General features: G+C 42.8%; 1 protein-coding gene across 2 annotated transcripts; it reads left to right on the forward strand.

Annotated features, from left to right (window-relative positions):
* The first annotated feature begins 3,355 nt into the window (after positions 1-3,355).
* CCDC160 (coiled-coil domain containing 160) lies at positions 3,356-14,860 on the forward strand. Of its 2 annotated transcripts, none has more exons than XM_069074103.1 (4): positions 3,356-3,725; positions 7,952-8,007; positions 8,947-9,056; positions 13,703-14,860. In XM_069074103.1, the coding sequence occupies exons 3-4, from the start codon at positions 9,030-9,032 to the stop codon at positions 14,693-14,695; spliced, it is 1,020 nt and encodes a 339-aa protein (XP_068930204.1). In that variant the 5' UTR covers positions 3,356-3,725; positions 7,952-8,007; positions 8,947-9,029; the 3' UTR covers positions 14,696-14,860. The 2 variants fall into 2 exon arrangements, with proteins under 2 accessions (XP_068930204.1, XP_068930205.1); XM_069074104.1 differs by having other exon boundaries at positions 13,787-14,860.
* Positions 14,861-15,362: the final 502 nt, after the last annotated feature.

The following is a 15,362-nucleotide window of genomic DNA, read 5'->3' on the forward strand; positions in this document are numbered from 1 at the left end:
AAATGGGAGTACATAGCTGAGAGTCACCCAGGAGGAGTAGGCATGGATGGGTTGCCATTTCCATTGGAGAAAACATGCAGACACTGATTCATTTGACTATTTTGAGTATTAATAGGTTATTATCCAGTGAAAATGGAAACGTTTCCAGGCATTGGCAAAGGACAGCTAGGCTAGTGTAGATGACCATATAGATCACAGAATGCCAGGGCTAGATGGGAGCTTGGATATCATTTGTTTGAACCCTCTCCCCATTTTTTTTACTGATGTGATGGGAAAGGACATATGTCTTATTGTGGTCAGCCTCAGAGGCTGAGTCTAGGTCTCAAACAGTCATTTTCTAGCTTTTCTTAATTGAATAGGCCACCAAGAATCTGACTTCTTTTAATTAATCTAGACAATTCAATTCATAGATTCACTAGCTCTGAGGTGTAAGAGACTTTCCAAGTCCATCTAGATCTGCCTCTCTAATCTGATGGAGAATCTGTTCCACATTTTGGCCAACCACTTATCATGTAGCTAATATGTCTATATCTAATGAGGGGGATCCCACTGTCTGCTGAGGTGGCTCATTCATTACATTTTGGACAGCTCTCATTTTTAGGGAATTTTTCTTTCTGTCAAACAAAACTCTACTTTTTTGTAACTTACACTCATTATTAGTGGTTCTTCATTGGAGGTTGTAATGGGAATGCAATTTTGGAAGATCTTCCCTGCCCCTAGGCTACAATGCACCTGAAGCCTGCAGTGGGAGGCTTGTTTTTCAGTAGATACTTCTTGATTGGCCAGTGGGTCCAAAAGTTTGTTACATTCTCTGAGCCAGGAGAAGGCTATATAAGCCCTGATGTGTAGCTTTGTTTTGGGGCTCACTTTGAGAAGTGTTCTGTGATTTGATCTGAATTCTGGGAAGCCGTTGTTGAGAGTCCCCCGGCTTGGAAAAACCCAGATGTGGAAACCCAGATGTTGACTGGGTATGGATGTAATGGTTGGACAGTTTGGAAAGCTGTCTACTTGATCCGTTTCTGTCTTGATAACTCTGCCTGTATGCTTTGAAGTTCAGGGGGCTGACCTTTTCTCCTGAACAAGGTAAACGATACATATTTGACTGATTAAAGTAAGCTTGTTAACCCATTTTGAGTTGCTTTCCTTTAACAAAGCAGATGCAAGAACCTGTATTGCTAGCAGCCACCCTGGGAACGCTGGGGTGCTTGCTGCTACAGAGGTCCAAGAACAGTTGGAATCCTTCCCCATCTGTACCTCCTGGCATCCTTCAATGCTCAGCTTAAGTCCCACCTTCTGCCAGAAGCCTCTCTGTCTCTTCCCTTTGACATTACCCCTAATTTCTCCTGTATATATCATCTTGTTTGTATCCCTGATTGGTTTGTGAGTTTCTTGAGGGCAAGAACCATCATTTGCTTTTCTGTGTATCCTCAGGTCTTAGCACGGTGCTTGGCACACAGTAGGTACTTAATAAATGCTTGTTGACTGACTGTCCCACGTGATATTCTTTGCAAACACTGAAAATAGCTACACCATCCTTCTTGAGTCTCCTCTGTTCCAAGCTAACCATTCCCAAAGCTTTCAAGTGATCTTTCCATGGCATCATCTTCAGGTTCCTCAACATCTCAATTGCTTTCTTCTCTCTCTAGCTTATCAAACCTGTTGTAAACTTGATTTTTGTGGTATAGTGCAAGAAAACTTCATCTGATATGAGGGCCTGGGTTTGAATAAGGAAGTTGGCATGGTACAATGGAAAGACCATTGGCTCTTGGGTGAGAAGACCTGGGTTTACCCAGTGGTATGTTGGAGCCAGCTTGAATTGGCTTGAGAGAGCTGATTGTTAAATTTTCAGTATAAGCATTTTACATTTTGGAAATAAGCAAGCTACAAATCAGGGCTTGCTTTATTCTTTTGTTAATTGTTCAGACTCTAGACTTAATAAAATCATGTAGGAAATATGAATAATTCAGATTAAACAGATTAAAGTATATTGTACATACAATTTCCTCCTGGAGAAGTGGTGGTTGGTTTTTTTTTCTTTTTTGGGGAGGGCAGTTGGGGTTAAGTGACTTGCCCAAGGTCACACGGCTAGTTTTTGTGTTGAGTGTCTGAGGCCGGATTTGAACTCAGATCCTCCTGACTCCAGGACTGGTACTCTATTCACTGTGCCATCTAGCCGTCCTGAGAAGTGGTTGTTAAACATTTACCAGCACACTCACTAGATTCAGATTCCTGCTCTGATGAGAATTACCCTTGTGGCCTTGGACAAGTCTCTTGTTTTACCTGGGCATCAGTTTCTTCCTCTATAAAAAGAGGATGTCAGATCAGATGGCCTTTTAGGCTCCCCATAGCTCTAAATCCTTCCCAACCCCTCTTATTTCTAGAACCTTCCCTCTGTTAATTTTTCCCTGTTTATCCTTTCTATAGGTTATGAGTACATAGTTGTTTGCTTGTTGTCTTTCCCATTAGACTGTGAGCTCCATGAGGCCAGGGATTGTCTTTTTGCCTCTTTTTTATCCCTAGTGCTTAGCACAGTGCTTGGCATACAGTTGGCACCTAATAAATGTTTATTGGTCCTATGATCCTACTTCTACAACTAACTTTTCTGTGTGAGATTGGGCAAGTCCTTTCCCCCTTTCTTCTCTAGGCCTCAGTCTCCCCCTTTGTAAAATGAAGAGGTTTGTACAATTATAGATTTAGAGCTGAAAGGATTCTATTCGTTTTATGGATGAGAAACCTGAGGCCCAGGGAAGGGAAGTTATTTGCTCAAAGTCAATCCTAGAATCTTCAGTCTAGAACTGGAAATGGCCTTCGGGGGCTATCTAGTATAACCCCCCTCACTTTACAGAGGAGGAAACTGAGACCTGGGGAGATCGAATGGTATGTCCAGGGTCAAACACAGGATCAGAGAGCTATTGCTAGAAAGGATTTCAGATGTCTTCTAGACCAAACCTCTCATTTTACAGAGGAGGAAACTGAGGCCCAGAGAGGTCAAGTGACTTGCTTGAGACCACACCTGGATGATCTCTAAGGTCCCATTCAGCTGTTTAGTCTACCTTCCCTGATGTTCAGTGCTTCAGTACCTTGTCTAAGATAACATCTCTAGAGGGACTGGTCCAACATACAACGGAGATCCCAGTCTCTGAAGGCCAGACCCACTGTTTTTGCTACCCCTGTCTAGCCTGTGGGAGGGCTAGCCCCTCACTAGGGAGGGGAAGGCGGAGGTCACGGCAAGTGTGCACCCAGGAGGGGCCTGCCTCCTCCTCTTCCCTTGGCCTTGGCCTTGTCCTAGCCCCCTGCATGACTCAGGCCTCTCCTGGTCAGCTCCATGTTGGGCTCTGCAGGCCCTCACTGAGCATGCTCTGAGCTGGGGGCTTCCTCTGCAGGAGGAGGCTTCGGCTCTCCCCAGAGGCAGGAGCTGGGATTCTGTCTCTTTAAATTCTACAGGGCTGGTTGCTAAGTAACGGAGCTCTGCTGTTTCCTGGCTGCATTGCAGTGGGGCCACACTCTGCCCTGGTGCCAGGGACACGGGTGGTGGCCATTTCCCAGGCAGTGACCCGAGAGTGGAGGGGCCCCACCGGTTCGGGCTGTGGCTCGGGCCTTGCGGCTCAGCCCGGCTTCGGCTGGGGCTCCAGCACCCAAGCTGGATGAGCCCAAGCCCAGCCCACTAGCCTGCCTGCCTTCCTGGCGGTGCCTGCCTCAAAAGCCAGCCTCCTCTAAGCGTCCAGGTAGGTCCCTGGGTGGGCAAGCCAGTGCCCCGAGGCAGCCCATGGCATGGGGCGGGGGGAGGAGGGTCTGAGCCAATAGATCTCCCCCACTGCCCCTGAGCTTGGGTCACTGCATCTGTCTGGGCAGCTGTCTGGGGAGCGGGCTGTTGCTTCTCGTGAACAACCCCAGCCAGAGTGGGAGGGCCCTTCCCAGGGGTTGGGGATAAGGGCAACCTGCTCTTGGGGAGGGGGAGGTAGAATCAGAAAGGTTGGGGATGGAACCCCGGCTCCTGCCATTAACTAACTGGGTGACATTGATCAAGAGAGTCTTTTCCCCCACCCTGGGCCTCAATTACCCCCTCTGTCAAATGACAGGATTGGACTGGATGAACTGTGAGCCCTTCCCACCCTGGCATTCTCTGATCTCAATGTCCTGGGAGAGGGCAAGGCCTTTCTTTTGGGTGCTGCAGCATTATCACCTGGACAAGGGGCTAGAATTGGGGAGAAATGGAAATGTCACAATGGGGGGGTGTTGGGTGGGGCTGGGGCGAATGTGCCCTAGCTCCGAATAGCAATGGCAGCAGCAAGAGCTGTAGTGCATGAGCTATTGGCGCAGGCCCGTTTCCAAGGCTGCAGCAAGGTCCGCATTGCACCAAAGATCTGACTCCCATACCAATTGACTTGCGCAGTGCTTTTGGAACTGATTAAGGCCATGTAGACACCCCCCCCCCCCATTTTCCTTTCAAATCTTGATTTCTGTCTAATAACAAAGCATTTCGGGTATAGCTCAGTATTACAGGTAAGACTGGCTTTTTAATTGTTCATTTTTCTTTTTTTATTACCCATAGAGAACAGTTGAGTATATGAAATGGCCGTTCATCACCCTGAAATTTTAAAGCAAAATTCCAACCATTTCCCTTTTAAAGATTAAGAAAGTGGCAATGTTGATGATTATAATAATAAAGCATGAAAAATAATAGAGGGGAAATAAGGTTTAACCTAAAATCCTTTGAAAATTTGGGTCTTGGTAATGATCTAGAATATTATTCAAACTGTTTTAGCTGTTGTTTAATGAATTGTTTGTCGGTGTCAGAAGAATACTAGGATTAGCCATGGTGTTTGTCGAATTTGATATTTATATCGCTTTGGTGGGAAGGAAAATGTATCTTCATGAAAGAAAGCCCCGATCAGGGTGTGGCAATGACCTTGGGCTCTGGTCTCTGCCATGGTGGCACATCTCAAACCCTAGGCAGATTCTTCTACACTGAAAAAGCCTTTGAGTTTCCTGGGAACCAGCCTAACCGACCAGAGAGGATCATCACTGGCAGTTTGGCCAGCAGACAATGAATTTTGTTGGCTATTACAGCGTATAAAGACTGTTATCTGGGGTGGGGGTCTCAAGCTGCAATAATAGAGGGGTACTCAAATCAGTGAAATCCTAGATCCTTTTAAATACCATAATATGGCCATAAAAATGCTTTGAAAAGATAAACATGAAATACGGGAGCAAGGCATGCCCTAATTGGAGTGTTTCCCATTCAGTTTTGGATCACCCATATTCCATGGACTGAGAGTATCTCTGAAGTGTCATCATACAGTATATATAGTAACATCTCAGTTAACCAACACGGTTGGCGTTCTTATTTACTGAGGATTAAACCATTTGTCTGTTGAAGCTGTCAGGGCAAAAGCATAGTTGATAAAGGCGTCTGGACTTCAGTTCAATTCTGTAAGGGTTTCTTGAGGCCTTTTAGGGTACAATGCTCCAGGGAGAGATTTGTGAAGAATTTGTGATGTTGTTGTGTTCTCACTTCTAGAATTCTCTCTACCAGTGGATTATGAAGTAATAAGAATTCTCTGAAGTACATTAAATAACTTGCCCTGGGTCTTGCAATTTAAGAATTGCAGGTGGGATCGAACCTAGGTCTTCTTGAACCCAAGCCCAATGCTGTCCACCATACCACACTACCTTTGGAGGGGAGGTAGAAAGACTTAAGCAACACTTCTCATTACCTTCCCTCCTAAACCTATTTCCCTCAAATTTCCCTCCTTATCCAACAGCTCCATTACCTTTGGAATCACTAGGGGTTTTGACCTTGTAGTTGACCTTGGCTTTTCTCATGTTGAGTCAGTTGCCAAGTCTAGTTGATTCTGCATCAGAAATCTCTCCCCCATCTACCTCTTTCTCTCTGCTCACATGGCCACCAGCCTAGTTTGGGCCCTTATTACCTTTTACCTAAACTATTACAATTACCTCCTAACTGGTCACCAAGTTTGCACTCTCTCCCATCTCCAATACACCTTTTACATAGCTGCCAGAATAATCTTCCCCAGGTTCAAATCTGACTGTGTCACTCTCTTGTTGAAATAGTTGCAGCGTTTCCCCACTACCTCTGGGATGAAACAGATCTCCCCCTGGCTTCAATGGGGCTTCAACCTGCCTTTCCAAATAGACTTATTACTCACTTTTAGGAGCCAAACAAACCCAGTGGTTTCTCCTCAGATTCCACATTCCACTTTGAGCACCTGGTGATGCAGTGGTTAGAGCTACGTGGGTTAAATTAGAGCTGGGCTTGGAATCAGGAAGATCAGCATTCAAATTAATCCCTAGACACTTACTGTGTGACCTTGGACAAGTCACCTCTGCCTCAATTTCCTCATCTGTAAAAATGAGGATAACAATAGCCAACCTCCTCCGGTTGTTGTGACAACCAAATGAGATAATGTTTGTAAAATATGCTTAGCACTGAGCCTGGCACATAGTAGGGGCTATTTAAATGCTTATTCCTTCCTCTTTGCATAGGCCTCCCTCCTCACCTCTGCCTCTGGATTCCTTATCTTTACCCAAGGCTCAGTTAAGTTCACCTCACCCATCCAGTTCTTGCTGCTCCTCTTCCACCCTCATATTGCATCCTAGGAGAATTTAAGTTCCTTGAGGGTGGGGACCATTTTCTTTTTGTCTTTCTGCCCTGGCACACAGTAGGTTCTCCCTAAATGTTTTTGGAATGGAAATAGACCATAAAGTCCAGTGCCAGCATATCATGGAAGCTAAAGCTTTAATGCAGCTTAGATGTCATGTAGTATAGTCTCTTCATTAAACAAATGGGGAAACTGAGGCCCCAGATGGAGAAGTGACTTACACAAGGTCAAGTAACAGAGAAAGTGACAGATCTGGTATTTAAACTGGGGTTCTCTGACTCTAATATCTTTCTACTGCACCACATTGCTCATGTAAAGACAACTAAAGCCACTTTTAAAAATAAAATACAATAAATGGGGGGGAAGAGATGCAATTCAAAATTCACCCCCATAGTTTCACCCTGATGGAAGGCAAAAAGTTTCAGAAATAAGCATTTAATAAACATTTGTTAAACAAAAGCTGCCCGCCAGAAAGTGTGCCAGTCAATAGAATTTCAGAGACAAAAGGCAAACAGTGTTTGCCCTCAAGGAGTTAACATTCTACCAGTGGAGCCCCATGTGTACATATGTATGTAGGATTACACAAAATCGATATAAAGACATTTTCCAGAGAGAAAGGCACTTAACAGCTGAGGGTGCTGGAGCTAAGTCTTGAAGGAGGCTAGGTATTCCAAGACACAGAAGTGGGAGGAGTACATTCTGGACACATGAAGAATATCCATTGCAGAGACCTGGAGAGGAGACATGGATTGTTTTGTATGTGGAATGATAAGAAGGTCAGTTGGCTGGACTGGAGAGTTTGGGAAGGGTAGGAGTCCTAAAGTGAGAATATTGCAGAGAAGGGACCTTTGAGATTATCGAGTCCAATTCAGTACAGAGGGACACCAGAGCGATTGGAAAGTACCAAATAAAGTGGCAGTCCTTTAAGAGCCCATATTTTCACTGGTCTAGAGAGAACCTCCTTCTACAACATGCACATCCCTAGTCCTACTGGGCCTTAGTAGATGGTCTTAAGGAGTTGGGTTACCAACTAGTAGCACCTCAAGGTGATGAGCTCTCCTGGCATGGCCTTCCAGAACCCATCATCATCTCCACTCAGGGAAGAGCAATTAGCTGATAATTAGTCCTAACAATGTTTAATTGAAGGTTGCTTTTGGGTCCCTTGGGTAAAGGAATAAATCAACACCAGTGCTAGTGAATCACTTTGTCCCTGGCAAATTAGTGATAAGAATGCATATTTCAAGTTGTCTCTGGATCTCTTATTGATTGTAGTAGATTGAACATGCTTGGGCTGAACTGATGCTGAATCATTCATTCCTCCCCCCCAGATCCTAACCACAAAGGCAGAAAATTTTCTGCTTCTGAAGTTCATGGGAAATTACAGGTAAATGGGTTAAGGGGAATTTGTTGTTATCTTGGGGTGGGAGAGGGTGGGGGTGAGCATGCAAGTTAAGTTAACCTGAGATTTTGCTGTTGTCACATGAGCATAGAAATGAAGCTTTCCCCACCCCAGTTCCCCTGCTTTATGGCATTTGATTAACATATGTGAAGTGTTTCAAATGACTTCTTTTTATTTTTGCTTTTTTGGAGGGCAATTGGGGTTAAGTAACTTGCCCAAGGTCACACGACTAGGTGTGTGTGTGTGTGTGTGTTTTAAATGCCTGAGGTCACATCTGAACTCAGGTCCTCCTGACTCCAGGGCTGACACTCCACTCACTATGTCATCTAGCCGCCCCTCAAATGACTTCGGAAACTTTTCTCATTTCTCTGTAGGCAGCTTTTGAATGAAGATCTTTGGGTGGAAATACAAAGGGTATGGGGGAGGAATGACCTAGGGGAACTCCATTCCTTAGTGAATAAACTTCCTTGTTTGTTAAATTGTGGGGTAGGACAGGATTCATTTATGTCACAGAATTAATTGCACTTTTTTTGGCTTTTAAAAATGAGTATAAGGGGCGGCCAGGTGGCTCAGCGAGTAAGAGCACTGGCTCCAGTGTTGGGACGACCTGGAGATCGAATCCCGGGCTCAGACACTCAGCACCACACCCAGAAATAACTGGCCGTGTAACCTTGAGCAAGTTACTTAACCCTGATTGCTTAAAAAAAATTAGTATAGGGGCAGCTAGGTGGCACAGTGAATAGAGCACTGGCCTTAGAGTCAGGAGGACCTGAGTTCAAATGTGGCCTCAAACACTTAACACATACTAGCCGTGTGACCTTAGGCAAGTCACTTAACACCAACTGCCCTACAAAAAAAGCAAAAAAAAAGAGAATATTTAAAATGTGACTCAGCTTACCAAAAACTGATTTACATACTTTGCAGGACTCCCTAGAGTATGGAACAGGTCTGCCTCTGCTAAGCAGATAGGTTGTCCGGAAGCAGAAGCCTGGGGACGCCAGAGAAGCATGATGGATGTTTGTCCTTTCCTCAAAGTAAGAGCTGACCACATAAATCGACTCCTTTCTCAAACACTTTTCAGGCTCACTACTCTATTTCTGTTTTTAAAATATCTTCAGAACCTTGTTTCTTAGGAGAACAACATAGCCAAATATGCCTTTCCTCTCTTCTCTTCCCCAAGGTTAGGTCCCAATGGTAGCTCATGCTGATTGACACATTTCATTATGGCCCCTTGTTTCCTGTATTAAATGACTCCTATGTGTGGGATCACCTAGACCACCACAGACCTAGAGGCACTTAGCCCAAATGGCAATTCAGTGTAATGGAAAGAACACTGGTCTTGACCATCCAATTGCCTTTCAGCTATTTGTGGCCTTAGTGCCTCTGGTGCAAATCCCAAGTCTCCAACCCAAGGCATGGGGATGGGTGAAGGTCACTAGTCACCTTCTGGGTAGCAATGTCCCTACACAGAGTTTGGGAATTGCTACTGAATTGGCTTTGCCTAGCTCTTCTCAAAGTAGAGGAAGGTGATGATGGCCTTCCTTCTCAGGCTATTTCCCTCCAGTTTCCTTCTCTTCCTCATGTCAGTATGAGCCATATTGGAAGAACAAGTTAATTAATTTCTTATGTTGAACCAGCCCATATCTAGGAAACAGTTGATTTTTCCATAGTACAACATACTATCATGCCTTCTATTAAAAGTTCTGGGGGTGGCTAGGTGGCACAGTGAATAGAGAACCAGCCTTGGAGTCAGGAGGACCTGAGTTCAAATCCGACCTACGAAACTTAACACTTATTAGCCGTGGGACCTTGGGCAAGTCACTTAACCGCAATTGCCCTGCCCTCCCCCCCCCTCCAAAAAGCAAAAAAAAAAAGAGTTCTAGGATATGCACTGAAAATGATGCATTTTGCAACTGAAGTGATTGCCTTTTGAGAGAACATTGGAAAGTTTCAGAAAATCATGCAGTTGGAAGGGACATTAGAAAACAGTTAGTTCCACCTCCAACCTAATTCAGGATTCCCTTTTATAACATCTCTCTGATAAATGTCAGTCACTGAGTCACTGCTTGAGCATCTTTAATGACAGGATAATCTCCTATTGTTCTCCATTCATTGGGAACAATGAAGTATAATTTCCTGTAGGTGTCTGAAAATAGATTCTCAGACATCTAACTGTAGTTTAGGTGTGTCCCTTCCAGCCTTTATGTTGTGGATGTTGAGGTGTTTTCATCTACACTGGCAATGAAGAAGCCCCACTGACCTTGCCCTTGGCTCCTAGCTACTTGAACCACTTTGCATTTGCACTGTGTTATTTGCAGTCTCCCACAATGTTCAAATTCTTTTGATCTATGGGCAACTTCCATGGAACAAAAGCCTTCTTCAGATGAGATGCTTTCCTACTTCCTCTTACCACTGCAAAAAAAGAAAAAGAGAAATCACTCAGAAGAGTAATGGGGACTAAGGGTGAACCTTCTCTCTCCTTAAGACCTTGTACTATCCCCATCCCAATTCTCTGAGACAATGACTGGATATCTTGAGCTTCCTCATCTCCCCTACTTCATACTACAAAACTACTCTGCATAATCTCCTACACCCTAGTCTCTCCATTTCCTGACCACCCACTCACTCCTCAACTGCTGGCAATCTGGCTTCCTATCCCACCACTCAGCTGAAACTACTCTCTCCTATGCTAGTCACAATTACACACTTAGAGAACTACTGATTTCCATGTTGCTTTGGAAATGGCTCAAGGTTGTTTTGCATGTGCACCCTTCTCTCCTTGACTTGATAGTAAATATTCCTTTTGAAGATAGGGGAAGGGTATCTTTGATTTTTTTTTAAAAGAATCCATCCTTTTAAAAAATGAATGCACATTTCATAATAAATTACCATAATCTCCATATTTTTCACCCTGAGTGGAAATTGGAGGAGGGACAGACAAAAAAATCTTCAACCAACATCTGTTGGATGGATGGATGAGAGTGAAATTGTGTACCCACCCAAATCCCTGACTATGATTCACCAGTTTTCACTTATAAACAGGCCAGTTGTAGTGATAAATCAGGCTGCTGTGAGGTGGTAAAGAGAAACATATAAAGGTCAAAAAAGGAGGAAAGATAGTTTTCATTTTTTGACAAGGGCTTGACTACATTCCAATAAAGGTTAGTGTGTGACTTCTGAGCCAAACTCTGTACCAGACCTTGAAACAGAAATGTTTCACCTGAGGGGTGACTGCAAGGATGCCAGGTCAGTGATATTGGTTTGTTGTTGGTGTTTTGGCATGCCCAATTGCCTCCAATGACCAAGTTTCCTCTTATGTGATTTCAGTATGACAAGTAAAATCCATGTCATTTAAAACTGAAAATAGGAGTAATACTGAACTCTCTGCATTTCTTATGACTATGATGCAGTAATGGGCATTTTTATAGGGGAAAAATAAAGCTGTATCTTGCTTCACCTAAAAGTTGGGTTCTGGAAAAGGGGTGTATGTGTAAATCACATTTTACCATTGATTTATGAGATCATTTCAAAAACGCTTGTTTCTGATTGATCTTTGAGTTGCCTGTGGCTCCTAACACTCGAGTGTAAAGCTTTTCTGTCTTGACTCCAGCCCTCCCTTCAAAGGCAGTTAATGATCTGTGAACAAACCTACACAGGAGAGTTGGACCTAGAGGAATCCTTTTGTATAGGGAAGAATCCTTTTGAAAGGGAATAATCACCCTCTCATTTTGGACAACTTGGATTTAGATTTTCTTAAAAGCTCTGACAGGGCTGTACTTTCTAAGAAGTGGGACTCTTGATTGCCTGGTGAATTCCTATCCTAGCTTTTCACCTCCAAGAAACTATGCCCAAATCCTATACTAGTCTCAGGAAAAAGGGATTTGATGGCATGGACATTTTCAGTGTGGACACTGGTTCTCATCCTGAAATGGCGGCACAAGCTGATAGGATTCTGTATACTTGGCAGCTTTGCCTCTGAGCAGAGCCTGGGACTGGAATAGCAGGAATTTACAGGTCAAGACAGAGGGGCATTTGGCAGTTTGTCATGAGGAAGTCTGCTTGGTATATTTTACCAAAAGCTATCTTGCCTTGCATTAAGCCTTTGCATTTCACTCAGTGGAAAAAATGAAGAAACAGTTAATGGAACCCAACAGCGCTAGAAACAATTTAGACATAGTAGAAGCATGAGTATGTTGACTAGAACTAACCTAGATTTTTAACCATTTTCACTATTACAAAGCAGTTTAGGTCTCATTATATTTGCTCTTGGCTTCCCTTGTGACTTTTATTTAAAAAGATGTAACCATTTTAAGGGAAATACCCACAATAGTCTTTTTACTTGGTTCTATTTTATGGGATTATAGAAGGCCAGAGCTGGGAGGGATCTTAGAGTTCATTGTAGGCCAACCTCATTATTTCATTTAAAAACCATTTTAGAATTTATTGTTCCATTTTGTTTTTGACAAAACAGACACTTTCCAACAAACTCCTTTACAAAGTACAGCTCCCCACCTCTACCCCCATCCCAACAGATTATCAATTGTTAAGAGAAAGGAGGGTTGTATCTTTGGACTCTGACAGTATGGTACTAACATTGACTGTTGTATTTGACTTGTGTTTTGCTGCTTCTGTGTTGACTTTATGCACATTGTTGTAGTGTTGTGTGTATTGTTCTTTTGGCTTTGCTTTCTTTGCTGTACTTCTGTTCATATAAGCTTTCTATGTTTCTCTGAATTCTTCATATCCTCAGAATCAACAGACTTAGAGCATTGGAAGGGATCTCAGCAACCATCTAATGTAGACCAAACCCCAAATAAATCCCCCATCTGACATGTACCTGACAAGTGGTCATCTAAACTTTGTTTGGAGGCCTCCGAGGAGGGGGAACCCACTCCCTCCTGAGACAGCCTGCCTATCCTTCTTTACTCTTATATTCATGTACCACAATTTGTTCAGCTAGTCCTCAGTCTCCAAGCATGGATTTTGTTATCCCAAACAATGCTGCCCTGAGCATTTTTGTACATCTGGACCTTTTCTTTTTCTTGCTGTCAGTAACCTCCTTGGAATATAGCTCCAGTAGTGGAATCTCTGGGTCAAAGGCTATGAATTATTTAGTTATTTTTCTTGCATAATTCCACATTGTTTTCCAGAATAGTTAAATCAATTCACAGCTTTACCAGTAGGGAATTAGGCTACATCTCTTCCCATAGCCACTCAAACAATGATTTCCCCCATCTTTTAGCATCTTTCCTAGTTGGTCCAGAGGGAGGAAGTGACTTATTCAGGGTCCCTTCCTTAGTTGAACCTGGTACTATGGCCCAAGTCTTCCCACTCCCTGGGAGGGTTACCAAAATTATAGCCATTTTTTGAAAAAAGTAATATTAGAACACTTCAGTAATAGCATACCCTCTCCCCTCCTCCCTACAGTTCCTTTCCCCTACCCCCAATTTAGTTTACCCCAGTTTATATAATAGAATAACCCCAATTCTAAAAAAAAAATTACTGGCTCAACATAGAGCTAATCCAGTAGAATCCAATAAGCATTTATTTAGAGCCAGTGATAAAAATCCTGGGCAAACTGGTCAGTTACCAGTGGGTTGGCAACCCTACTCCCAGGCCAGCCCTCTTTGCTCCAGGCTATCATTGTAAAGATGTGCCTTGATCTGATTTTGTTTTTCAGGAACAGGCAGAAGGTAGCGTAGAAATGGAGACTAATGGAAAGCATTGGGTGGAGAAGTTGTTTATACCTTGTTTTACTCCCCAGGATTTTTTTAAGCAAGCTAATCAGCCTGAACCTTTTTCTCAACAACTGGCTTTCGACCAAGCAAAGGGAGTGGAAGAAATGTATAATTTGGCAATTCAAAAGTTCCAAGAAGAAAAGAAATTTAAGAGGAAAGAATTCATTTCCCCGCTAATTGAACCAGAATCTGAACCCAAGTTAACTGAGAGAAAGATAAACATTTCAAAGAAGCAACCCGAGAGGAATTCTGCCTGCTGGGATGCAGCTGATTTGAATGTTGGAACTGAAGAAAGCCCCATGAGAACAGAAGGTCATTGTATCTGGAATGCAAAGGAATTAGCAGCTTTGCGACAAGAAACTCAGAAAAGCCACGCAGAAGGCATTTCTCAAAAAATTCAGCTGTGCTTTTTGAATGCCGAGCTGGAAGAACTTAATGCCAAGTACAGAAAAATAGAAGCCGACTTTGAAAATGCTGAAAGAGAGCTCCTGAAATCCAAAAGAGAAATCAGCTTCAAGACTCTGCACTTACAAGCTGCTCAGAAGGACAGCTTAAGAAAAGATCGAGAGCTCCAGGCTTTAAAGAATGACATCTCTGAAAAATCCATCAACGTGAAGAACTTAAGTGAGGCCCTGCTGCAAGCCAAGCAACTTATCCAGAAGCTAGACCTGGAAAACAAAGATTTAAAAGAAGTGGTTAAAAAGTTGAAGCAGCAAATTGAGGCTGGCAATGCCGCCCTGAGGGAAAAGGTGAAATTGCATTATAAATTCGAAATGAAAAAAATTCAAAGAGAGCTAGAGGTTGTCAAGAATGAGCTGAAAACGGAGAAGTTCCTACATGCCAGGAATAATAAGGCCCTAGAGCTCCTTAGGAAACACTTCTCTTCTTTACCAGTGTCAAGTACACTTGACAGTTTCGAAATAGATTATCTTTAAAGCTTTAAAAAAATTGCCTTCATCGGCAAAATTATTTAAACCAATTACGTTGGTGTTTGTTGTATATCTCTTTAAAATCTGGAAATAAGTGGGTGTAAAAGTTTGTAATTTTCAGTTTTAGTTTAGCCAAATTTCAATGCGGCATAAAGATGTTAACTCAGCAAAGCTTTTGTTTCATCTCTTTTTTTCTAGAGATTATTTCATAGAATGCAGTTACTTGCGGCAGTAGACGGAATTATGTTTATAAAAATTTTCTGAGGGACATTTTGCAAACACAAACAGGAAAATCCCAAACAATTAAGTAAAATAACCCATAAGGATGATAGTACAGGCCACCATCCACTTTTGTAATTTGCCTTTTGTTAAAAGAAAGGAAGCCTGTGTGCTCTGACTTTTAATGAGGTACCGCCAACATGGTCCATTGTATTTAACCTAAGTTCTGTAGCCCTTTGAATGTTGTCTTCATTTACCTCATGTCATTTTGTATATTCTTTTGGTTATCCTTTTTTCACTGCATCATTTCAGTCAAGTCTAACCATATTTCTTGTAATTCTTCATATTGGTCATCCTTAAAACACAATAATACTCCATTACATTCATATACCACAATTTACTCAGCAATGCCCTAGTTGTTTGGCATACAGTTTATTTCCAATCTTTTGCTATT

The sequence above is a fragment of the Petaurus breviceps genome, unplaced genomic scaffold (genome assembly GCF_028583685.1).
Source record: "Petaurus breviceps papuanus isolate PSGF00001 unplaced genomic scaffold, PetGlider_PUasm1.0 90881, whole genome shotgun sequence".
Taxonomy (NCBI): domain Eukaryota; kingdom Metazoa; phylum Chordata; class Mammalia; order Diprotodontia; family Petauridae; genus Petaurus; species Petaurus breviceps.